The sequence below is a fragment of the Aquarana catesbeiana genome, linkage group LG13 (assembly GCF_042186555.1).
Source record: "Aquarana catesbeiana isolate 2022-GZ linkage group LG13, ASM4218655v1, whole genome shotgun sequence".
Lineage (NCBI taxonomy): Eukaryota > Metazoa > Chordata > Amphibia > Anura > Ranidae > Aquarana > Aquarana catesbeiana.
Genome location: NC_133336.1, coordinates 33,554,260 through 33,581,307, shown reverse-complemented (window position 1 = coordinate 33,581,307; position 27,048 = coordinate 33,554,260). Strand labels below are relative to the sequence as shown.

The following is a 27,048-nucleotide window of genomic DNA, read 5'->3' as shown; positions in this document are numbered from 1 at the left end:
TAAATATGAGTGTCACAGCAAAGGGTCTGAATACTTAGGACCATGTGATATTTCAATTTTTCTTTTTTAATAAATCTGCAAAAATGTCAACAATTCTGTTTTTCTGTCATTATGGGGAGCTGTGTGTACATTACTGAGGAAAAAAATGAACTGAAATGATTTTAGCAAATGGCTGCAATATAACAAAGAGTGAAAAATTTAAGGGGGTCTGAATACTTCCCGTCCCCGCTGTATATGTACTGTTCAGCAGCAATGGCACTGATTTGAGAGGAGTAGGAAGAATTCTAAAAAAAAAAAAAAAAAAAAAAAAAAAAAAAACACATGATGTAGTTACAAGGTCACTGAGTTTCTTGGTCATCAGAAAAATTAATTTGTTCTGTCCGAAAAGCTATTGCAATCCAGCCAGACGTAGCAGGTCCAAATGGTCATCCATCTAATGCTAGTAATTCATTATTGCAGACACTAAAGCAGTGGTTCTCAACTCCTGTCCTCAGGACCCACTAACAGGCCAGGTTTGCAAGATAACTGAAATACATCACAGGTGATATCATTTGCTGCTCAGTGATTGCCGTATTCTAGTCTGCATCTCCCCAAGGTAATACTTAAAATCTGGCCTGTTGGTGGGTCCCGAGGACTGGAGTTGAGAACCACTGCACTAAAGGGTTGTTTATTTAGATAAGGTGGGCAAATGCACACAAAAGTTTAAAGCAGCAGCCGCCAAGTCACAAATACTAGGAGTAGACCTCAAGTCTTTTGAAATTTTTCTTTTTTTCTTCTTTTCTTCTTTGGCAGTTTTGACATGGATAGTTTGCTCTGACTATAGCTGGCACTTCCTTTCCATAGTGCATGGCCCTGTAAAATAGTAAGAGGTGTTTTCTTCTACTTGCAGCTGGAGGCGGAGTTGGAGAGATATCGGAGGCGGTTGGATCAGACGGAGGGAGGTCGGGAAACTCTGCTCTGCCAGGTAAAATGTGTGCTCAAGAGAGAAGCCTTTGATGGTTATCTCAGTTCTAGTCCTTTCACTTAGACACGCTCATTAAACATATAGGTCCATATGATGTGATATTTTTCTCTTCCATTGAGGAACACCGGAAGTCCCAAACTTTTTGTTGGTTGGACTGCTGCCTACAGGAGTGCTAAACACTGGCAAACCCAAAAATGTAGACTAGCCAGGATAATCCCCCTCATCTATCAACACGCCTAACGTCCTAGGAGGCTGGACATTTTTTTTTCTTTTTTCTGTTGTATTAAGCCTCGTACACATGGTACGATTGTTGGCCAACCGAGCATCTTGAGTTTTGTCAAAAGGGCGTGTGCCAGGACCTTGTCTTGCATACTAACGGTACACAATTGTCGTGCAACAAACACGAATGTAGTGACGTACTACGAGACATTTTTAGCTATTGAGTGAAACCCTTTGGTTCCCCCATCTGCTAATTTCGTGTTTGGTGAGCATTGATTCCGAGCATGCGTGTTTGTACTTTTGACTTTTGTGTGACGGACTTGTGTACTGACCATACAAAAATCAGACAACAGTCTGTTGTCCGCTGAAAATTTACTAGCCTGCCATCCAACTTTTGTTGGCCGAAAGTTGGACAACAATTGTCAAAAGGAGCGTACTAATGGTCAGATTTTAGGACAACAGTCTGTCAACATACAATCCCCTGCCAACAATTGCATTGTGTGTACGAGGCTTAAGGCTACATTCACAGTGATGATTTGGGCTGGCGTGAATTGTTGCAGCAGGAATCTTGCTGTGGCTAGGTGAAGCCACTGGCCCCATTCATTATGGCAGGTCACCAGTGGCCGCAGCTATACACGGTTCTCTGTACAGCCAGCGTATGATTGCAGTGATCACGTCCAGCATATATGTATGTGTGCAATAGTCCAGTAACAAAACATCACAGGGGAGATTTACAAAAACTGGTGCACACAGAATCTGCTGCAGCTGTGCATAGTAAACAGTCAGCGTCAAGGTCTTATTGTCAAAGCTTAATTGAACAAGCTGACGTTAGAAGCTGATTGGCTATCATGCACAGCTGCACCAGAGTCTGTGTGCTCCAGTATGAATCTACCCCCCATGGCCCCTCTCTTCTCTTACATTGCTCCAAATTTCTAAAAAGACCAACGCCCAAGTCAAGTCAAAACTTGAGGTCGCTCTGTGAAGGATTCTACTGTGGGCCCATAACATGATGACACACCTCTCTATGAGGTGACTCCGCGACAACCTGGGCTCACAAGATGTGGGCTGAATAATCCTAAATGTCATTCAAACCTGAAAGCAAGGGGTGTTGAACCCCTGCAGGACAGAATCAGGGAGAAGGTTAGTATTGCAGCCAGAGCAGATATTTTTATAGAACGTGAGCATAAATAACTTTTTCTCATCTAAGCTTTTTACTTGTATATTCCTGTAAATGTGTTGGAGATTTCTTACTGGATTTTATAAAATGCAGGTCCATGTAAATTGAGTGGACTTTCTAACTTAGCACAGTTTCAGCACATGTGGTTGGTAGATTCTTGATGTGTTTCACACATAAGCTTACATCACCTCTGCTGTGTTAGCCCCCCCATATCAAAATTTTTGAAAAAATCTTATGCAGTTTGTTAGATCTTTGTTAGATCAGGTTAGATCAACCGTTGTTTGCGTTAGATCTCACGCAGAAGAAGCATTATTAACAGTTATTTGCTGGGGGGGCTAACCCGTTAGATCCGGTAAGATCAAGTGGTTTTAACGTTAGATATCACATCATTTCAGAGATATTCCACATCAAAATAGAGATATTAGGTGGTACATATGGACGCGTTAGCCCCCACTTATCAAATTTTCTAGCCAAAAATCATTCAGGCTAATAGATTTTCGTTAGATCCGGTAAGATCAAGTGGTTTTAATGTTAGATCTCACATAATTAGAGACTTATTAAGTGATTAATGAGGGGGGTTGGCCCCCCCTTATCAAATTTTCTGGCCAAAAATTATTCAGGCTAATAGATATTTGTTAGATCCGGTAAGATCAAGTGGTTTTAACGTTAGATCTCACATCATTTCAGAGATATTTCACATCAAAATAGAGATATTAGGTGGTACATATGGATGGGTTAGCCCCCCCCTTATCAAATTTTCGGGCCAAAAATCATTCAGGCTAATAGATTTTCGTTAGATCCGGTAAGATCAAGTGGTTTTAATGTTAGATCTCACATCATTTCAGAGATATTCCACATCAAAATAGAGCTATTAGGTGGTACATATGGACGGGCTGGCCCCCCCTTATCAAATTTTCTGGTCAAAAATCATTCAGGCTAATAGATATTCGTTAGATCCAGTAAGATCAAGGGGTTTTAACGTTAGATCTCACATAATTTCAGAGATATTCCACATCAAAATAGAGATATTAGGTGGCACATATGGACGGGTAACACCCCCCCCCCCCTTCCCACATGCAATTTTATGGCCAAAAATCATTCAGGCTAATAGATATTTGTTAGATCCAGTAAGATCAAGTGGTTTTAACATTAGATCTCAAATCATTTCAGAGATATTCCACATCAAAATAGAGCTAGTAGGTGGTAAATAAGGACGGGTTGGCCCCCCTTATCAAATTTTCTGGCCAAAAATCATTCAGGCTCATAGATATTCATTAGATCCAGTAAAATCAAGTGGTTTTAATGTTAGATCTCACATAATTTCAGAGATATTCCACATCATAATAGAGATATTAGGTGGTACATAAGGACGGGTTGGCCCCCCCACATGCAATTTTCTGACCAAAAATCATTCAGGCTAATAGATATTTGTTAGATATGGTAAGATCAAGTGGTTTTAACTTTAGATCTCACATAATTTCAGAGATATTCCATAAAGAATAGAGATATTAGGTGGTACAGAAGGTACATCCATCTTCAACCGTCCCTGGATGGTCTCTGGAACCTTCTTTGCATGGTTCTTTAGTGGGTGCCTGTAGTCTCTCCTCACACCTCCGTTCACCTCCCTGCTTCATGGTGATCTCTCCTCAGACCAACAAGCTTAAGTCTTTAGCTAGCCCCCCTTCTTGCAAAGCAGGCTGGGCTTGGTAGTTCCACCCCCTGTAGAAATCAACGGGGCTGTATTGTGGGCCGTGGTCCTCTGCTGCTGATAGATTGGCTCCCTCTCCCTGCCAATAGGGACACATGAAGAGGAGAGGGAGGGGGAGAAATCCCCCACAGGGACCGACAGGCGTGCTCTCCCTCAGTGAGTGCCTATGTCAATGTCTATTCAGTCTGGCGGTCGCTGGCAGGAATGGCGGGAGGTGCGGGACCATGGGTGATAGAGTAGCCCCCGCTACACACTCCCCCCACCAAAGAACCTTTGCTCCGCCAAAGAAGGTAAAGAGTCTATGACCTGTTACATGCTTTTGATATACACACGGAAAAAAAAACAGGTTAGTGTGCACAGGAAACCATACAATTTACATCTGCATAAAACCCTGGCAGAGGAACATCCCACCAATTAGCATAGGAGGGGAGGTTAACTGGAATGGCCCAGCTAGATGTGTCAGAAACAAAGAAATCAGGCCAAGACAGAAGTACAGTTAAATCACACTTGTTTAATAATAAAAGTAAAAAGAACAAACGTAGTCAAAACATAGCCAAAGTTCAGTAACCGGAACGGATAGTCAGCCAAGCCAGAAGTCAGGGATCAATGTAGTGGAACAGCAAGCAAGATCTGGAGCCAGAAGGGATGTCAGCAAAGCAAGTCTTGAACAGGATCGCAGGAGATTGTTTCTGTGATGTTGACCAAGGCGAAAGGCAGAGATCCTCTGGGCTGGACGGCTTAAGTAGGCAGGACTGACGAGCAGGATATCATTAACAGCTGAGTAACTGTGGAGAGATAGGAGCTGGCAATTATCCGACAGCTGAGTGGCCAACTCAGAGAAGGAAGGGCTGAGCCCAGCCTTGACAGTGAGTTGGGATTGTCCACCACCAAATCTGCGGTGAAAGGGTCAGTTTCTTCAAGAGTCCTTTTTGCAATGAGAACGACCTCCTCAGAGCTTTCACCCAAAGTATCATATGTTAGTCTTTTGGGCGGGTGAATAACCCTTCGCTCTCGCTGTTCTTTAGGTACTGGGGTTACAGGCACACTGGTCTCTTCTTCTTCCTGCATATCAGCTTCAGCTTCCTCAATGAAGGATGGAAAGTCTTAGGGGTCTCTTGTCAGCAGGGAAGATTGAGGGTCTTCCAACTCTTCAAAAGGTGGACTTTGAGGTACAAACTCAGGAGCCTCTGGCCTGAGAGTCACCTCAGTCACCTTGGGAGGAGAAGAAAGGGGGTGGGTGGCAGGCCCTGGCATTTGAGATGGCCACAGACAATCTTTCTCTTCAACCATCGCTGTTTTCATCTTCAGCAAGGGGTACAGAGTGAGATCTAGTCACTGGCCGGGATCTTTGAGAGGCCGTGGGTGTGGACTGTAAATCTGGCTGTGGTGGCACATGAACTGCTTCTGACAGAGGCAACAGATGATTGTGATGCTAAGTCTTCAGCAGACCTGTGCTTCCCTCTGACCGGATTTGATATACTGGGTGTCTGGGCAGATGCTTGCAAACGACACAGGTTAGCCAACTTGTGCTTTCCAGGACACCCAGGTTTCTGAGCAGTACCTTGTCATCCGGCTGTAGGTCCTGCACTCGTACCCTAAGGTCAAAGTTTATTTTGTTTCTCTGTCCTCAGGCATATGAGGCAGCTGGAGCCTTATCAAAGGTGGTTTTCAGACGTCTCTGCAGGCGATTCACATACCCTCTGTGGAAAGTTGCTAAGGTATGGTCGAGGGTCAAGTCTACTGGCAGCCGGGCCTACGGTCCGAACATCAAACTACAGGGAGAGTAACCTGTGGCATCATTGGCGGTGCTGTTATAAGCATGCACAATAGCCACTATATGTTTGCTCCAGTGCTGCTTTTGTTCTGTAAATAAACTTAAAATGTGCACTGGCATAAATAAAATTAAAATTAAATCTGCAACAAACAAGGTTTCCTGAAAGGCCACCCAAAACTGTAGTATATACCTTAAAATAAACCACAGTGCTGCAAAATGACAAATTACAAAATATAACACATCTCAGTGAAAGAAAATATATAAAAAACAGAAGAAAGTAAAAAGTTCAAAAAATGTGATTGAAAACAAAAAAAACGCTTGAAAAGCGCCACATTCAGTTCGTGAGAAACGGAATTACAAGAAAAAAACGTGGGTGAAGAAGATGAACCGTTCCTTTAATGTATCACATCAAGGTGGGAAAAGGTAAGAGGTATAAGAACACTTCCAAGCCACCGATAGTTGCGGGAGAGTAGTAATGGCTGTACTCTTACCAAACTTGTTGGACCTCCTGTGTAGCGAGGTCGTACGAGCTTGCAGTTACAGCCCTCTGCAGGGACAAGTGGGAGACGATGTCCTGGACCTGCTCACAAGCGTCACCCGCTTCCAGAAATTATCTCCGTTTCAGCATCGGGGGGGAGACTCCTTACACAAATGATCCATGGATAGGAGAAAAAAGGGGGAAGGAAAACTCCGATAGTGTAGTAATAATAATCATAGGAGTTTATTACCTTAATTGACCATAGGTCTTGTACAAATTACAACGTTTAAAAAATAGAGATGAAAAAAGCCGGCATAAAACAAAGGTGCAGAGATAGGATGCGTGATGGCAAGCACTGCGAGGCCATGCCCTACATGTTTCGTCATACGTGACCTCTTCTACGGGGCACAGGCGACGCAATGAACCATCACCTTTTATAAAATAAAATACAACCAAGCCTCATTTTCGCATAAACCAGTCACACGACTGGACATGCGCAGAGGGATACTAAGCCTCGACTTGGCTATCATTAAAAGACTCCTATAGAGGCGGATCGTAGCTAAAAACAGGAAATACACAGACGCATGTCTCCAAATACAGAAAAAACGGGACCCAACAGACATGAACGTCCGGTATCCTGCATACGAAATTATCATGTTAAAAGGCCGTCATTACGCCAAAAAGCATGCACTCTATAACATGTGTAGTATATAAAAATATAAAAATTATATAGTTAAGCCACTGTAATACACTGCGATTTATTGCAGCGAATAAAAAAGAAAACGTAAATGAATAAATATGTAATATTGGCCCAATCAATTCTAATGAGGACCTGAAAAGCTCCAAAAATAAAAATAATGATACTAGTGAAAAAAACAATATAATAATAAAAAAAATATATAAAAAATGTAATAAAAATGACAAAAGAATAAAAATGAAAAAATATTGAAAAAAAAGGAAAAATTAAAAAATATTTATATGAAATCTGGGCATGTATTATTTAAATATAAGCGTGACAGCCATGTCCAGCCACAGTATCCCCCTTTACAATCATTGACATGAGAGATAGACAGTAGTGTATTGGACATAAAAAACCCACAGAAAGCAAAGAACAAAAAACAAAACTTAAGATCAACATCCATATCTAAGGTTCTAAATACTCCCTATTCTTTATACATAAATACAGTCACCCGTATTTGATAAAGAATTTTTTTACCACTATACCATATCCATAGACACATTGATTACCATGTCGGATATTTCTATCATGCGTTATCAATAAACGCATTGATTTCGATATCGACATTGAGCCCTCGTGGTTTAAGACTTCTGATTTTGTATATCCATTCCATTTCTAGTTTGGATATAGCTCGTCTTTTGGGCCCTCGCCTCCAGGGTACCTTTAGTCTGTCTATACCTATAAACTGGGTGCCCTTGGGATCTTTACCATGCACATTAAGATAATGTTTGGACACCGGGTGGCCTGTAAAGCCTCTCCGAATATTACCAATGTGCTCATTTAACCTGACTTGAAGGGGACGTACCGTACGTCCCACATATTGGAACCCGCGTGGACAGGTTAAAAGGTACACTACATGAGGGGTGGAACATGTGATAAACGATTTGAGTGGGAATATCTGTGAAGTACTAGTAGAGTGAAAATGGGTCACCTTCCGATCTTTAACAGCATTGGTGGTGCAAACCGCACATTTTCTACATCTATAGAATCCTACGAGGTTCTGAAAAAACATCTTTTTCTTTATCGGGGGATCGCACCCACTAGGGGCCACAGATGTTCTAATAGACGACACCCCTTTAAACACGATCTGAGGCCTCTCAGGGAGTAAGGGGCCCAGTATGCTGTCATTTTTCACAACATGCCAATGTTTATGTATCAACTTTCTAATTAAAGTATGTTGATAAGAATATCGAGTTACGAACGGACAGGTGAAATCTTTATTCGTATTTGTCTTTATTCTGGTTTGATCTATTAATAAGGATTCTCTGTCCAATTTCTCTACTTCTTCACGCCATCATAGCCTTTTTCAATAAAACGGTCAGTGAGGACTTGAGACTGGATTCTAAAGTCACTAATAGAAGAACAGTTGCGTCTAATCCTGACGTATTGGCTTTTAGGGACTGAGTCAAGCCAAGCCTTGTGATGGCAACTATCTCGCGGTATAAAAGCATTTTGGTCCGTGGTTTTAAAATAGGTGGAGGTCATTATTAAATCACCTTCCCCCCATATTTTAAGATCCAGGAAATTCACAGTACTTAAACTGGCCTCGTAGTTAAAATGAATTCCTCTATCATTTTCATTCAAATCCTCCATGAATCTACATAAAGATTCATGGGTACCATTCCATAGGAGGAGGACGTCGTCAATATACCTTGCCCACAGAACTAATTCGGGCCTGCGTTGAGCATAGATGATGTCCTCCTCCCATTTGCCCATGAATAAATTAGCCAGGCTGGGGGCAAACTTAGCCCCCATGGCTACCCCCTTCTTCTGAAGGAAGAAGAGATTCTGGTGCCAAAAAAAATTGTGAGTAGTGGTATACTCCAGTAGGTCCATAATGAACCTCTTTTGTTTTCTTGGTATTGTCAAGTCTTTATATAAGTAGTATTTTACAGAAGATATACCCCAAGCATGGGGAATCGCCGTATATAAAGACGTGACATCAGCGGTGACGAGCCAATATCCATTTTTATAACCACAGTCTTTAAGCAGGTTGATGGCATGTCTACTATCTTTAATATAGGCAGGTAGCGATCGAACAAGAGGCTGGAGAAAATTATCAATATACTTGCCAGCCCTCGAGGTGATTGATGTCTGTGTCTTTGTTCTGAACTTAGAGTTTCAAGTATATCCAGGAGGGTTCAGTTGAATCTCTCTGGTTGAGGATCTCCTTGAGGATGATACGGGGTGGTTTTAGACTTCCTGATGCCCAACAGGTCTGAAAGTCTCTTGATGAGACTACTCTTGAAATCTCTCCCTTGATCAGAGTGGATGTGTTGGGACAGACCATAGTGCACAAAGAATTTCTCCGTGAAGATCTTGGCCACCATGGATGCTTGTTGGTCCCTCGTGGAAAACGCCTGGGCATACCGAGTGACATGGTCAGTCACTATCAGGATATTACCCTGCCCGCTCAGATCAGGCTCCAAGCACAGAATGTCAGTGCACACCAGCTCCATGGGTCCTTGACTCTGAAGATGGTCCATTGGAGGAGCTCGTGAGGCAAAGTCTTCCTTTGGATATATCTGATGCAGGAGCGGCAATAGTCCTCAACTTCAGCCTGCATGCAGGGCCAGTAGAACCGGTCCCTCACCAGGAGAAAAGTCCTCTTGGGCCCTAGGTGGCCATGGTTGTCATGTAGGTGTCAGGGCTGGGCTCAGCCCTTCCTTCTCTGAGCTGGCCGCTCAGCTGTCAGCTAATTGCCAGCTCCCATTTCTCTCCACAGTTACCCAGCAAGTCGTCCAGCTCACTTGATCTCTGCCTTCAACTTTGTCAACGTCAGAGTCTTTCTCCTGCGTTCCTGTTGAAGACTTGCTAGGCTGACGTTCCTTCTGGCTCCTGATCCTGCTTGCTGTACTACTACGTTTATCTCTGGCTCTCTGACATTTGCTTGGCTGACTCCCCGATCCGGTTACTGAACGCTGCCTTGTTTTGACTACGCTTACTCTGTTATTACGCTTACTTATTATTATTATTATTATTATTATTATTATTAAACAAGTGTTATTTAACTATACTTCTGTCTCGGTCTGATTCATGGTTCCTGACAGTAGGGCAGTTAATACTGTCTCCGTATGTTTTTAAGCTAGGAATAGCTGCCATTTTTCTTCGGAATCGTCAAAGGGGCCCCTTCGGTAGACCAACCCTCTGTGCACCTGAAACCGATCCCACTCTCAGTGCAGCAGATGGGTTTCCTTTGGGGAGTCAGTGAGGAGCAAGTCAGGGCATTGGCTCTCCAAGGCCTTCAATGCCAAGCTACAGGGAGGGTCCTCCAACTGGTCCTTCCGCAGGTCTTTGACAGCTTGGACAGACCTTCATCCCCGACTTGGGCGACATTGCAATAACATCTGGGGACACCAACGGCTGACACTCCAACCTCTTCGGTCCTGGATCCTACTCCAGGTTGATGTTCTGCTCCTTGACATAAGGCTCGTACCCTTCAGGTGTCAGTTGGGCCTATTCTTCTGGAGGGTCTCTGGAACAATGGGGCCTTCTTGACAAAGCATCAGCGTCTTGTTTCCTGACCCCAGTCGATACTTCAGGCTGAAAATAAACTCTGATAGAGCAGCCAACCATCTGTGACCCGTGGCGTCCAACTTGGTGGAAGTGAGGATGTAGGTGAGAGCATTGTTGTCGGTCTTGATCATGAACTCCGCTCCATACAGTTAATCCCTCAGCTTATCCACCCACTTCAAGGCTAGGAACTCAAGTTTGTGCATGGGATAGTTCTTCTCAGCGGGGGCCAAGTTCCGACTCACGTAGGCAACAGGCCGTAGATGGCAGTCATGCTCTTGATATAGCACCCCACCTAACCCATCTTGACTGGCGTCAAAGTGTAGCTCGTATGGCTTGGTTGGATCTTCGTAGGCCACGACTGGAGCGGTTGATAGGCTTCACTTCAGCTGCCTAAAACCTCTTCATACTTCAGAGTCAATTGTTCCTGAATGAACTCTCTGGGTTTTCTGGGCCCTCCAGCTGGTCTGACAGGCTTCGCCAAATCAGGGTCAGCGTCTTAGCAAATCCCTTGACAAATCTTCTGCAATAAGACCAGAATCCCAGAAATGACCTAAGCTCAGTCACGTTGGTAGGCCTCGGCCAGGAGGTCAGTGGACACTTCATCAGCAGACACAATGTGACCAAGGTAGTTGACTGAGGGTTGATAAAACTGGCACTTTTCCAGAGACAGCTTCAACCCCCTCACCATGGAGTCTCTTAAGGACCTTCTACAGAAACTCTTTGTGCTCTTCCAGGGTCTAGCTGAAAACGATGATGTCGTCTAAGTACACCAACACCTCGATCAGTTTCATGTCACCCATGGTCTTCTCCATTAGCCTTTGGAAGGTGGCTGAGGCACCAGACAGGCCTTGATGCATACGGTCAAATACAAACATCCCCTGCGGGGTAATGAAAATGGTCTTCTCCCGATCCTCAGGGTGCATGGGGATTTGGTAATACCCACTCTTCAAATCCAGCATGCTGAACCACTTCGCTCCTGACAGGCTCTGCAAGGCATCTTATATCCTTGGGGTGGTATATTGGTCGGGAATGGTCCTTCAGTTCAGCGTCCGGTAGTCAATACCCAGCCTCAGTGACCTATTCTTCTTCCGTACCACCACTATTGGGGAAGCCTATAGACTCTGGGACTCTTGGATTATACCTGCCCTCTTCAACTCAGCCAGTTGTTCATACAGATCCTCCAAGTAACCTAAAGGAATCCATCAAACTTATTCCCTGAACGGCTTATGCACTCGAAGAGATGGATCTGGTATTGGGCACTTTTTGTACACCCCACATCAAATTCACTCTTGGAGAATGCAGCCTGCCATCTCAGGAGCTGAGTCTTGGCCCTTTCCTACCATTCAGGCTAAAGGGGAGTATTTTTTGGATAGAGCTCCTCCACAGATATCCCATCCTTTGCTCCCCCCACCAAATCAGACGGCGGGACTGGGATGGCCAGATTCACTTGTCCCAGCAACATCTGAGCCAGCATCTTCACTGGTGAGGCTGTTATGTTGCGGTCACTAACCAAGATCTTCCCGTGACTTCTTAGCAACCCTTTGGTTGAAACCACTTCGGGAATTATCTCCACTCCCATGTCTTCTCTCTGTCCGTCTGATTGAAGGACAATGAAAGGGCCTGTTCGCTTCCAGTTTAGCTTGACAGATGCTCGTAACTAGGCAACTTTACCAGGCTGTAACACCTTCTCAAACTTGTCCAAGCGCCAGATCTTTCCCTTCTGTTTTTGTACCAGGTGCTGGTAGGCTTGTCTCAGCATGGGGTGCAAACTTGTAGTTGAAGTGCCCGGCTCCAGAACAAGAGGTGTCAACAGCCTTCTGACAAGATCAGTATTGGTCCCTATGATGACAGAACTCTTACTGTCCCCTGGTGGGCGAGGACAGACCACTGCCTGACTTTCAAAAGTCTCGGCTTTCCCAGCCATGGAGGGATTGAAGGTCAGCTTGACCGGTAGATTGCCATCATAGGGGAAGTTCTGAGTCACAATGCCGCGTATCTGCAACTCTTCCAACTTCTGCAAAGGCAGGTGCTTGAGGTGCCTGTCATAGAAGTCTCTGTAGAGAAGGGTCACTTAAGCTCCAATTTCCAGAAGGGCCTTGGTGTAGACTCCCTTTACTGGATGGGAACAACAGGAGAAGGTCCCACCAGCTTGTCAGGGAGCATGGAGGAAGTGGTGGCCCTGGCCTGTTCAGTGGTTTGTATCCGCACTCCTCTCTGCGAGGTTCTGATTGGGCTTAAGTCTGCGCTAAGTTCTGGGAGTCTGGTGTGCATTGACTCTCCAACACCAGGCAGCATTTGTCAAAAGAAGCAGGACACTGGATTGCTTGGAGGCAACAACGGGGGGCCCTCTGCAAGGGTTTGGACTTTCGCTGCTGTCTCTTCGTGTCATTGGTTTTGAGCCAGCTACTGTAGATGGGCACCCGGTTGGCTCCTTCAAATATCCATAATATCCCTGTAAATATGGATAATTAAACATTAAAATCACTTGATCTTACCGGATCTAATGAATATCAATTAGCTGGGGTGATTTTTTTGGCCAGAAAATTTGATAAGTGGGGGCCAGCCCCCCTCATTAATCACTTAATAAGTCTCTAATTATGTGAGATCTAATCTCATCCTTGTGTACTACCAATGAAAATGAAATGAAAATTGCATTTGGGGGGGCTAACCCTTCCACATGTACCACCTAATATCTCTATTTTGATGTGGAATATTTCTGAAATGATGTGAGATCTAACGTTAAAACCACTTGATCTTACCGGATCTAATGAATATCTATTAGCCTGAATGATTTTTGACCAGAAAATTTGATAAGGGGGGGCCAGCCCCCCCTCATTAATCACTTAAGTCTCTAATTATGTGAGATCTAACGTTAAAAACACTTGATCTTACCGGATCTAACAGATTGCTTCCAAAATAGCTAACTGTTTGGTCAATTTTTTTGATAAGGGGGGGCTGATGACGGGTTAGCCCCCCCAGCAAATAACTGTTAATATTGTTTCTTCTGTGTGAGATCTAACGCAAACAACGGTTGATCTAACCTGATCTAACAAAGATCTAACAAACTGCATACGATTTTTTCAAAAATTTTGATAGGGGGGGGGGGGGGGGGCTAACCCGGCAGAGGTCCATAGACCTCTATGGAGGATTCTCTATGTATGAACTGCAAGTCCCAGCATGTCCCCATAGACCTCTATGGAGGATTCTCTGTGTATGAACAAGTCCCAGCATGTCCCAATAGACCTCTATGGAGGATTCTCTGTGTATGAACTACAAGTCCCAGCATGCCCCCATAGTTCTCTACGGAGGTCTCTCTGTATGAACTACAAGTCCCAACATGTCCCCATAGACCTCTATGGAGGATTCTCAGTGTGTGAGCAACAAGTCCCAGCATGCCCCTATAGACCTCTATGGAGGATTCTCTGTGTATGAACTACAAGTCCCAGCATGCCAGCTCTCCTCGTAGTCTCCCTGGCGGGGTCTCTGTATTACACACACTGCTGACCCCAGAAACTGACTTCTGATTACTTTATATGAGAAGTATAGGCGATAGACCGGTGTTTCATCAGAATGTGTAACGGAAGTGATGTTCCATCGCCGCCATCTTGCTACACCCCACACTCGGCCACAGTACACATACAGTGAAAAGGCGGGAAGGGAACATCTTGTTACACCCAATGGAGTTATACATTTCACTGTTATTTTTAACAGTAAACTCAACTTATATCGTGAAATACAGTATTTACAATTCTGTCAGACTGTGTAGATGTTGAGTTTTGAAAGCAGCAGTGTTCTGTCAGATTATAAAACCTGTGAGATCAGCAGGCATGCCGGTGCTTTAAAAAATCAACATCTAAACAGTCAGACAGAATTGTAAATACTGTATTTTACTATATAAGCTGAGTTTACTGTCAAAAAATAACAGTGAAATGTATAACTCTGTTAGGTGTAACAAGATGTCCGCTTCCCGCCTTCTCGCTGTATGTTTACTGTGGCCGAGTGTGGGGTGTAGCTAGATGGCGGCGACGGAACATCACTTCCGTTACACATTCTGACGGGTCACCGATTCTGACTAAACACTGGCTATTGCCTTCAACAAAGATGGCGCCGGAAGAACGATGACATCACTTCCTTTCCAGGAATCGAAGTTAGTGTTTCTAAACTCTAGTCCTCAAGGCGCCCCAACAGGTCATGTTTTCAGGCTTCCCATTATTTTCCACAGGTGATTTGATCAGTTTCACTGCTATAGTAATTACCACAGCCGTTTCATCTGAGGGAAATCTTGAAAACATGACCTGTTGGGGTGCTTTGAGTACTGGAGTTGAGAAACACTGCTCTAAGTTGTAAACAAGGAAGTGAAGGGAGAGGAATGGAGGCGGGGCTGTGAGCAGACATCCAATCATGGCTCAGCAAGGAGGAGCGATCTCTTCTTCCGGGACCAGTGAGAGATGAGTGGGGGGGTTCAGTGTTGGGCCAGATGTTAAGAGGGTTACAGTGGTGGGAATGATGAGCAGGGGTGTTCAGTGTTGAGACAGATGAGAAGGGGGTTCAGGGATGGGACAGAAGAGCAGGGGGGTACAGCGGTGGGGCAAATGTGAAAGGAAGTGCATTGGTGGGACAGATGAGCAGGGGGTTACAGTAGTGGGGCAGAAGAGCAGGGGGAACAGAGGTGGGACAGATGTGCAGGAGGTACAGTGTTGGGGCAGATGAGAAAGGGGGTTACAGTGGTGGGGCAGATGAGCAGGGGGTACAGAGGTGGGGCAGATGTACAGGGGGAACAGTGAAAGGGCAAAGGAGAAAGGAGGTAAATTGGTGGGACAGATGAACAGGGGGTTGCAGTAGTGGGGCAGAAGAGCAGGGGGAACAGAGGTGGGACAGATGTGCAGGAGGTACAGTGCTGGGGCAGATGAGAAGTCTATCACATAAAATCCCAATAAAATGCATTTATGTTTTTGGTTGTAACATGACAAAATGTGGAAAATGTAATGGGGTATGAATACTTTTCAATGCAATGTATCAAGCTTATGATCTACCAAAACCTCCAAATCCTTCTCTGCTATGGATCCCCCACATAGCCAGGAAGGGAATCACATGGTTCCTATGATAGGTTCATAGTGATCTTTGACCAGGACATAACCATGCAGGGACCATATGGCCCCTATAGTAGGTTCATAGTAATCTACAACCAGGACATAGCCAGGAAGGGATCACATGGCCCCTATGATAAGTTCTTAGTGATCTCCGGCCAGGGCATAGACAGGAAAGGATCACATGGCCCCTATGGTAGGTTCATAGTGATCTCCAACCAGGACATAGCCAGGAAGGGATCACATGGCCCCTTTGGTTACAGCATTTGTTCACACCTGGCTAAAACTTTTTCACAGTACTGTAGAGGGAACATTGTATATACAGCTATTATTAGGGGGGTAACACTTACCAGGTGAGGCAGTCATCTTGTGAGATTGCGTTGGCCGGGATTCAAACCCGGGTCAGCTGCTTAGAAAGCAGCTATGCTTACCACTGCATCACCAACGCGAGGTAGCATGTGTGGGAGTGAGTGTGGGAGGAAACCGGAGGAAACCCACGCAAACACAGGGAGAACATGCAGACTCCATGCAGACAGTGTCCTGGTCAGGATATGAACCAAACACCCCAGTGCTGCAAGGCAGAAGTACTAACTGCTAAGCCTCTGTGCTGCCCAATCTTAAAGCAGAACTTCACCTATAAAGGGAAATTCCACTTTTCATCCTCTTCCTCATTCGGCTTTAAATTTCCTAAAGGAACTGGAGATACAGGTCCATATTGTAGTGTTATGAATCTTTCATATTCTGTCCTGTAGGGAGGGACTCTGAATGGTTCTCATTCCATCCACCCTACCCATTGAGCCGTTCATATTTCCCCTTGGGTTATGATATTCTTAAGGAGGAGGGTCACACAAAAATGGAACCTCCGCTTTTCGGAACCCCCCCCCCCCTCCGGTGTCACATTTGGCACCTTTCAGGGGGGAGGGGGGTACAGATACCTTTATAATACAGGTATTTGCTCCCACTTCCGGGCATAGACTCCCGCGGGAGTCTACGCCTCTCCCCCCCCGCTGTCTGCTGGGAAACGCACGGGTCCCAGAGACAGCAGGGACCATCCTGATTGCGCAGCGCAACCCGCGCATGCGCAGTAGGGAACCGGGAAGCAAGGCTTCACTTCCTGATTCCCTTACCGAAGATGGCGGCGAAGAGCCGAGCGACAGATTGGCTTCGGGTGCCGACATCGTGGGTGCCTTGGACAGGTAAGTGTCCATATTTTAAAATTCAGCAGCTGCAGTATTTGTAGCTGCTGACTTTTAAAAAAATATTTTGGCGGAACTCCGCTTTAAGTGACCTAGAGATGCAGATCCATTTTGTAGAGTGACCTAGAGCTACAGAGTCCTTCAGCTGTTGTAGGCCTCAGTGGTCACTTCTCCAATATTGGTGATGTCCTTCGTGTGGAATGGGACAAATACATGTCCTCTGGTCTGTATAGTGTCTCTACTCCATGGATAAGCTCTATCTTATATAAGAGGACATGAGCTAGCCATGAGTGTAACCTGAAATGTAGACAGGCAGGGACAGGACAACTCACTTGAATGTGGAAGCCTGGCTCTTCATAGATGGTAGAGAGTCCATTCCCAGTACGGTGGATTGGGCAACAAGGATGCCCTGATAGTCCATCATCATTGTCTATGATTGTCTGTCTGTGGAGCTGCTACCACTAGTAGCTCCACCTACTGTGCCCAGGTCTGCTGGCCGGCCTCTGCTGTTTTTATGGGCGTCTGAATGGTGACCATTTGAATGGGGCACCAGCGCTACTTCTTTGACGCTTACCTAAAAGGTATTTCCACTTTTGCAGCCATATTGGGATAATACCTACTTTTATATATGTTACATGTTCTCATTCACAGAATAAAACTTAATAAAAATTGTAAAGTTTGCTGCTCACCTTTAAAGAGGGAATCACGTGTGAAAAATGACAAACAAAACATGGCTCCTACAAATCTGATACCAGAACCCCAGCCGAGCATGCAGCCTGGCAGGTCAGGAAAGGGGGGGATGAGCGTGCACCCCCTCTACTCCTGAGCCATACCAGGCCACGTGCCCTCAACATGGGAAGTGGACCTTGAAAAGGGGGACCCCCCTCCCCCCTGATAAGGCACCTCTTTATTTTGAGGTCATGTGGCCTGGTATGGGCGAGGAGAGGAGGGCGCGGCGTATGCTCACCCCCCCCCCCTTTCCTGGCCTGTCAGGATGTGTGCTTAGGAGGGGGTCTGGATTTTGGGAGGCCATGCTTTTTTTTTTTTTTTTTTTTTCCATGGGGTTCCGGCTTTAATTGTGATCAGCAATTTTTACAATGTTCTTAAAGTTATGCTATGTGAATGGGAACAAGTAAAAAATATAAAGTAGGTGTAAAAAATGTGGCTTAAAAATTGGAAATACCTTTTAAGTGATCTCAGTGGAAGCGTTGGTGCAGAGATCTCTCTTGGTACAGTCGTACCTGGTCCCTGGGAGGGCCGATTACCATTTCCTCAAGATAGCTGAGATGGCAGATGCCAAAAGGTCATGGATGTTTCTTCGAGCCGCACCTGGTCCCTGGGAGGGATGATGGGAAGATCCTCTGTTTACTGAAGTGGCAGCTGCCACTGGTGTGGGGACCTGTGTAGGTACAGCTGTACCTGGTCCTTGGGAGGGTTGATGGGAAGACCTTCTGTTTACTGGATAGGCAGGCGCCACCAGTGTGGGGACCTGTGTTGTTACAGAGGTACTGGGTTCCTGGGAGGGCTGATGGGAAGATTCTTCGGTTGTTGGAGTGGCAGCCGCCACCAGTGTAGGAACCTGTATTGGTACAGCCGTGCCTGGTCCCTGGGAGGGTTCCTTAGACTTTTTGTTGAGTCTTCTTGATTCAGAAGCTGCAGAAAGGGAAATAGAGGGCTGATGGGAATCCCCTCTGGTTACTGGAGTGGCAGCCGCCACCAGTGTAGGAACCTGTGTTGGTAAAGCCGTACCTGGTCCCTGGAAGGGTTCCTCAGACTTTCCACTGAGTCTTCTAACACTATCCCCACACACAAAACTTGAACTATGCAGAAGAGATAATGTGGCACTCTTGTTGGTAAAGATAGCTGGTGGTATTGCTCTCCTGAAGAAAGGAGCTGATGAGAATCTTTCAAGAGAGTGATGACGTAGTGGATTCCGGTGATGATGGCTTGACTTGAAGATCTTCTCCCTCCATGTTTACTAGCAAATCATCTTCTGATCCCTCCTCCTCATCTCCTAGTTTAAAATTTCTTTCAACGTTTTGGCCATCTTCATTCCCAAATAAGCTGCACCTCTCCTATTTAGGTGCAATCTATCAATGCTATAAAGATGGTAACCGACTAAAAAGTCAGCCCAGTTCGCCATGAAGCCAAACCCCTCCTCCCTGCAATAGTTCCTTAGCCACATGTTAAGCTCCCTAAGCTCCTGCTGCCTCTCTGGTGTGGCTCGAGGTACAGGCAGTATTTCTGAAAATACTGCCTTGGAGGTCCTTTTCTTCAATATAGTCCCTAAGTCCCTGAAATCATTTTTTAGGGCGCCCCATCTTCCTCTAACTTTGTCGTTGGTTCCAATATGTATCATGACAGCTGGGTTTTCCCCAGCCCCATCCAACAATTTGTCCATCTGATGTGCAATGTCCCGAACACAAGCACCCGGTAAACAGCATACTGTTCGGTAACAATAGTCTTTGTGACAGATTTCCCCTCTCTGTCCCTCTAATTATTGAGTCCCCTACCACCAGTATCTTCCTGTTCTTTGCTGTAACTTTGCACTCATCTTCACTGGAGGAGATGTTCCCAATGTTCCTCTGGCATTTTGGTGGAGTCTCACATTCTGGTGGGTTCTCAATATGAGCTTCACATTCTGGTGGAGCATCAACCTGAATTTCTTCCAGCTTTTTGGTCACCTTCTCTCCCAATAGAGCGGCACCCTGCTCATTTAAGTGCAGTCCGTCCCTGCTATAGAGCCGGTAATTTACCGAAAAGTCAGTCCAGTTCTCCATGAACCCAAACCCCTCCTCCCTGCACCAGTTCCTCAGCCATTTGTTAAGTACCATAAGCTCCTGCTGCCTCTCTGGTGTGGCTCGAGGTACAGGCAGTATTTCTGAAAATATTGCCTTGGGGGACCTTTTCTTCAATATAGCCCCTAAGTCCCTGAAATCATTTTGTAGGGCGCTCCATCTTTCTCGAACTTTGTCATTAGTACCGATATATACCATGACAGCTGGGTCCACTCCAGCCCCATCCAACAATTTGTCCATGCAATCTACAATGTTCCGAACCCGAGCGCCCGGTAAACAACATACTGTTCGGCGATACCGGTCTTTGTGACAGATCGCCCTCTGTATCCTTCCAATAACTGAATCCCCTACCACTAATATCTGCCTATCTTTTCTTGTAACCTTGCCCCCATCTTCACTGGAGACTTTCCCCTGGAATTTTGGTGGAGTATCAACGTGAACGTTGCATGCTGGTGGATTCTCCGTGTGGAAGTCGCACTCTGGTGGAGTGGCCATGTCGAGGTCGCACTCTGGTGGAGTGGCCATGTCGAGGTCGCACTCTGGTGGAGTGGCCATGTCGAGGTCGCACTCTGGTGGAGTGGCCATGTCGAGGTCGCACTCTGGTGGAGTGCCCATGTCGAGGTCGCACTCTGGTGGAGTGGCCATGTCGAGGTCGCACTCTGGTGGAGTGGCCATGTCGAGGTCGCACTCTGGTGGAGTGGCCATGTCCCGGTCGCACTCTGGTGGAGTCTCAATTTGAATGTCACTTTTTGGCGGCGTCCCAATGTGATGATCAACAGGCCTGCCGTGTGAGCCTTGTCTGCAGTAAATACTGCAAACATCTTAAAAAAAAAAAAAAAAGAGAGGAATTTAGATTTAGCACCTTCAACTACATTTCATATATTTTTCTTTGTACAACATGAAATTATAGAGAGAAAAGTTCAAAACTCTTGTGCCAGAGACAATGAATAAACTCGACATGACAGAGACACAAGGATGACTCTTGTTGGCCTTCATATAAAAATGCTTGTTGCCTGCCAGTCATCCTGACCCACTGGCTGGCAATAATTGCATAAAAAAGTTGTCCTTATTTAACCCCTTCCCGCCGAGTGTACGCAGATGTGCGTACTTGGCTTTCGGGGGTTATACCGGGATGATGCAGGCATCATCCCGGTACTGTTTTTTAGAGCCGGTGATCTGCTATCCAGGTATAACAACCGATGCGGCTAAAAGCCTCTCGGCTGTTATACCGGAGGAGCAGGAGGGGATGTCCCCCCTCCCACCGCTCTTACCGGGCCTTCCGTTCCATCGGGAGGCCTGATTACCAATCCGCTGCCTCCGGTGGCTAGTGACAGTCTGGAACGAAGCCGTGAGCAGCTTCGTTCCAGCCTCCTAATTATAAACACGGAACCGACGTCATGACGTCACTTCCCGTTTACTCGGCTGCCAATGGTGCCGGTTTAAAAAAAAATATACAGTATTCAGAATCGCCGAAAACGGCGATCTGAATACTTTGAAGTGCAAAGGAGGGATCGGGGGTCTTTTAGACCCCCGATCCCTCCATAAAGAGTACCTGTCACCACCTATTACTGTCACAAGGGATGTTTACATTCCTTGTGACAGCAATAAAGGTGATCAAAATTTTTTTTTTTAAAACACAATTTATTAATATAAAAATAAATAAGAAAATGTTTTTTTTTTTTAAAAGCGACCCCATCCCCGCGAGCTCACGCAGCTAAGAAAACGCATACGGAAGTCGCACCCGCATATGTAAACGGTGTTCAAATCACACATGTGAGGTATCACCGCGATTGTCAGAGCAAGAGCAATAATTCTAGTACTAGACCTCCTCTGTAACTCTAACCTGGTAACTGTAAAAAAAATTTAAAGCATCACCCGTGGAGATTTTTAGGTACCGTAGTTTGTCGCCATTCCACAAGTGCGTGCAATTATAAAGCGTGACATGTTTGTTTGGTATCTATTTACTCGGCGCAACATCATCTTTCACATTATACAAAAAAATTGGGCTAACTTTACTGTTTGATTTTTTTTTTAAATTCATGAAAGTGTCCCTTTTCCCAAAAAATTGCATTTAAAACACCGCTGCACAAATACCGTGTGATATAAAATATTGCAACAATCACCATTTTATTCTCTAGATTCTCTGCTAAAAAATATATATAATGTTTGGGGGCTCTAAGTAATTTTCTAGCAAAAAATACGGATTTTATCTTGTAAACACCAAATGTCAAAAATAGGCTTAGTCATGAAAGGGTTAAGGTTAAGTATAAAAAGGGAGAAAAAAATGCACTGGACTGCATCAAAAACACATCAAAAACATGCACGCAGAAAAGCACCTGGAACTCATCCGGACTGCGTTTCTCTAGTGTGAACCGGCCCCTAATGTACACGGGATGTTTGAAAACCTTGACAGATAGTAACCGACATTTAAAAAATGTCCCTTTTGCCGCACAAACTCCTAAACCGCTCCTGCCTATTGAAATCAATGGGGCAGCGCGGCTATACCGCCGGCATAGCGCTCAGTGAATCGCTCTCCTATGGGACACACGTGTGGGCGTGCTCCCGAGTCCTGCTTCTGCCTCTATTGGCACAGAAAGCAGGACCCCCCCCCCCCCCCCCTGCGCATTGGATTAGATTGACAGCAGCGCAAGCCAATGGCTGCGCTGCTATCAATCTATCCAATCAGGACATGAGACACCAGCTAGAGCTGGTGTGCTCGTCCCCGGGGAGAAGAAAACCGGGTTCAGGTAAGTAAAAGGGAGGCACTGGGGGGCTGCAGCACTACAGAAGGTTTTTCACCTTAATGCATAGAACGCATTAAGGTGAAAAACCGCCAGGGTTTACAACCCCTTTAAGGACAGGTGTGCCTGGAGGAAGCCCACCCCCCACTTCTGACACTTTTTGTTTACAAGTTAAAATCAGTAAATTCAGCAAAAATCAGCAATTTTTGCTAGAAAATTACTTAGAACCTCCCAACATTATATATTTTTTGTTAGCAAAGACCCTAGATAATAAAATGGCATTCAATGCAATTTTTTATGTCACACAGTATTTGCGCAGCGTTTTTTTAGCTGCCATTTTTTTGGAAAAAGTACACTTTAACCACTTTAGCCCCGGAAGGATTTACCCCCTTAACCGGTTCAATACCGGGCATTTTCACCCCCTTCCTTCCCAGACCAATTTTTAGTTTTCAGCGCTGTTGCACTTTAAACGACAATTGCGCGGTCATGCGACGTTGTACCCAAACAAAATTGACGTCCTTTTTTCCCCCACAAATAGAGCTTTCTTTTGGTGGTATTTGATCACCTCTGCGGTTTTTATTTTTTGCGCTATAAACAAAATAAGAGCGACAATTTTGAAAAAACCACAATATTTTTTACTTTTTGCTATAATAAATATCCCAATTTTTAAAAAAAAAAACAAATTTTTTCCTCAGTTTCGGCCGATATGTATTCTTCTACATATTTTTGGTAAAAAAAATCGCAATAAGCGTATATTGATTGGTTTGCGCAAAAGTTATAGCGTCTATAAAATACGGGATAGATTTATGGCATTTTTAAAAAAAAAATTATTTATTTATTTTTTTTACTAGTAATAGCGGCGATCGCAATTTTTTTTCGTGACTGCGACATTATGGCGGACACATCGGACACTTTTGACACATTTTTGGGACCATTCACATTCACAGCGATCAATGCTATAAAATTGCATTGATTACTGTGTAAATGTGACAGGCAGTGAAGGGGTTAACCACTAGGGGGCGGGGAGGGGTTAAATGTGTTTCCTAGGGAATGCTTCTAACTGTAGGGGGAGGGGACGCACAAGGGGAGGAGACCGATCAGTGTTCCTCCATTCTGGGAACACAGATTGCTCTCCTCTGAGCTGACAGGACGTGGATCTCTGTGTTTACACACAGAGATCCACGGTCCGGCCCGGTTAACGGGCAATCGCGGGTGCCCGGCGGAGATCGCGGCCGCCGGGCACATGCACCGGGTTCCGAGCAACGCGGCCGCGCGTGCGCCCCTAGGCGGCCGGGAACCCGAGGCTGTCATATGACGTCCACCCAGGATGGGAGATCCCATCTGTGGACGTCCTATTACTATGGCTGGGTAGGGAAGTGGTTAATGACCAGGCCATTTTTTTGCGATTCGGCACTGCGTTGCTTTAACTGACACTTGCGCGGTCGTGCGATGTTGTACCCAAACAAAATTGACATCCTTTTTTTCCCACAAATAGAGCTTTCTTTTGGTGGTATTTGATCACCTCTGCGGTATTTATTTTTTGCGTTATAAACAAAAAAAGAGTGGCAATTTTGAAAAATAAAAAGCAAAATTTTTTACTTTTTGCTATAATAAATATCCCCAAAAAAAGATATAAAAAAGACAAATTTCTTCCTCAGTTTAGGCCGATATGTATTCTTCTACATATTTTTGGTAAAAAAAAAAAAATCACAAAAAAGCGTATATTGATTGGTTTGTGCAAAAGTTATAGCATCTACAAAATAGGGGATAGATTTATGACCTTTTTGTTATTATTATTTTTTTTTTTTACTAGTAATGGTGGTGATCAGTGATTTTTTTAGACAGGACTGTGACATTGCGACGGACAGATCGGACACTTTTGACACTTTTTTGGGACCAGTGACATTTATACAGCGATCAGTGCTATAAAAATTCACTGATTACTGTATAAATGACACTGGCAGGAAAGGAGTTAACACTAGTGGTGATCAAGGGGTTAAATTTGTTCCCTGGGAGTTGTTTCTAACTGTGGGGGGAGTGTACTGACTGGGAGAGGAGAGAGATCGCTGTTCCTGATCACTAGTAACAGATGATCTCTCTCTACTCCCCTGTCAGAACGGGGATCTGTTTGTTTACATTGACAGATCCCCGTTCTGGCTCTCTGTGGAGCGATTGCGGATGGCTGGCAGACATCGCAGCCGCTGATCACGCGCATCGGCTCTGGCGCCGTGGGCACACACATGCCCATTGTGTCTATTACACAAACTGAAGAAAAATGACGGCAGCTGGTCGGCAAGTGGTTAAATAATCTAATTTCTTCATCAATTTAGGACAATATGTATTCTGCTACATATTTTTGGTGGAAAAAAAAAATCCCAGAAAGCGTATATTGATTGGTTTGAGCAAAAGTTATAGCATCTACAAAATAGGGGATAGATATATGGCTTTTATATATATATATATATATATATATATATATATATATATATATATATATATATATATATATATATATATTTGTAATAGCAAAGATAAGTGATTTTTAGCTGGACTGTGACATTGCGGCGGACAGATCGGACACCTGACACTTTTTTTTGCTAAAAACATGCGCTGTCACCGTACAAATGACACTGGCAGGGAAGGGGTTAACATCAGGGGCAATCAAAGGGTTAACTGTGTTCCCTCAGTAGGTCAGAGTGTCCATGCCTGTCTGCTTGTTTACATCGGCAGACCGCCGTCCTGTCTCTGGACAGAATCAGGGGGCCCGGCGGACATCACATCCGCCGGGCCCGCTGATTGGCTCCCTCTGTGGCCAATCAGCGTGCGATCGCGGCTCCGGTGACGCACGCATGCCCCCTAGTGGCTATTGTCAAAATCACGTACAAGTACGTGAATTTACGCACTAGAGGCTCTTGCCGCAGTATATGGTTGGCAGGTGGTTGGGAAGTGGTTAACATGAACTTTAAGACCACTTTCACACTGAGGCGCTTTTAAGGTGCTTTCACGCTAAAACAAGCGCCTGAAAGGCTCACGAAAACCTATTTTCATTAAAATCAATGAATGCTTTCACACTGGGGTAGTGCGCTGGCAGGTGTGGTGAAAAAACGCTCCTCTCCATTGAAATGAATGGAAAGCTCTTCAAAAGCGCTTGAAAAGCTCTTCAAAAGTGCACAGTGTTTTACTGGCAGTTTACAAGCGCCTCAGTGTGAAAGGGGCCTAACAAAAAGAAAAAAAGTTTTGACCAGAGATGAACCTGTAATCAATAAAGTGTATCTCATAAAATTAGAATATAATCAAAAAGTTAATTTATTTCAGTAAGACCCCTTTCACACTGGGGCGTTTTTCAGGCGCTTTTGGGCTAAAAATAGCGCCTGTAAAGTGCCCGAAAAACGGCTCCCACTGCAGTCTCAGTGGGAAAGCCCGAGGGCTTTCCCACTGAGGCGATGCACTGGCAGGACATTAAAAAAACTCCTGCAAGCAGCATCTTTGGAGCAGTGTGTACACCGCTCCTGCCCATTGAAATGAATGGGCAGCGCGGCCAAACCGCTGCCAGCGGACGAAAAAGGGTTAAAACTGCCCCACTAGCGTCCGAATACCTCCGCAAAAATGACAGTAAAGCACCGCTAAAAATAGCGGCGCTTTACCACCGACGCCTCGGTGTGAAAGCGGCCTAATTGCATTCAAAAAGACCTCTGCCGGGTTAACCCCCCATATCAAAATTTTTGAAAAAATCTTATGCAGTTTGTTAGATCAGGTTAGATCAACCGTTGTTTGCGTTAGATCTCACACAGAAGAAGCAATATTAACAGTTATTTGCTGGGGGGGCTAACCCATCATCAGCCCCCCTTATCAAAAAATTGAGCAAACAGTTAGCTATTTTGGAAGCAATTTGTTAGATCCGGTAAGATCAAGTGTTTTTAACGTTAGATCTCAGATAATTAGAGACTTATTAAGTGATTAATGAGGGGGGGCTGGCCCCCCTTATAAAATTTTCTGGCCAAAAATCATTCAGGCTAATAGATATTCGTTAGATCCGGTAAGATCAAGTGTTTTTAACGTTAGATCTCACATCATTTCAGAGATATTCCACATCAAAAACCACTTGATCTTACCGGATCTAACGAATATCTATTAGCCTGAATGATTTTTGACCAGAAAATTTGATAAGGGGGGGCCAGCCCCCCCTCATTAATCACTTAATAAGCTGATTATCTGAGATCTAACGTTAAAACCACTTGATCTTACTGGATCTAACAAATTGCTTCCAAAATAGCTAACTGTTTGGTCAATTTTTTGATAAGGGGGCGCTGATGACGGGTTAGCCCCCCCAGCAAATAACTGATATTGCTTCTTCTGTGTGAGATCTAACGCAAACAACGGTTGATCTAACCTGATCTAACAAACTGCATGAGATTTTTTCAAACATTTTGATATGGGGGGGCTAACCCGGCAGAGGTGCTTACATCTGCTTCTTCAGAAGTCCTGTGGAAAGGATGTTTAAAAAAAAAACATTACAAAATACATGAATCAAACCTAATGAAGCCAGTAATCATTTCACTTCTATTTACAAATAGTGATGGTTACAAATAGGGATGAGCTCAGGCACGTCCAGATATGAGTCTGAGCCCGCCTGAGCTATTCCACCAGGAAC

At 44.8% G+C, this 27,048-nt stretch overlaps 1 protein-coding gene and 1 non-coding gene across 8 annotated transcripts in view; one reads left to right on the top strand and one right to left on the bottom strand.

Annotated features, from left to right (window-relative positions):
* CEP128 (centrosomal protein 128) overlaps positions 1–27,048 on the top strand; it is a 361,449-nt gene that overhangs the window by 104,778 nt on the left and 229,623 nt on the right. For all 7 annotated transcript variants that reach the window (XM_073610796.1, XM_073610792.1, XM_073610795.1 and 4 more), the window contains one exon: positions 890–964. In XM_073610796.1, the coding sequence (XP_073466897.1) occupies positions 890–964 (75 nt within the window). The remainder of the gene's footprint in view (positions 1–889; positions 965–27,048) is intronic.
* TRNAR-UCU (transfer RNA arginine (anticodon UCU)) lies at positions 16,039–16,110 on the bottom strand. Its single transcript has one exon. It is a non-coding gene; the product is annotated as a tRNA-Arg (tRNA).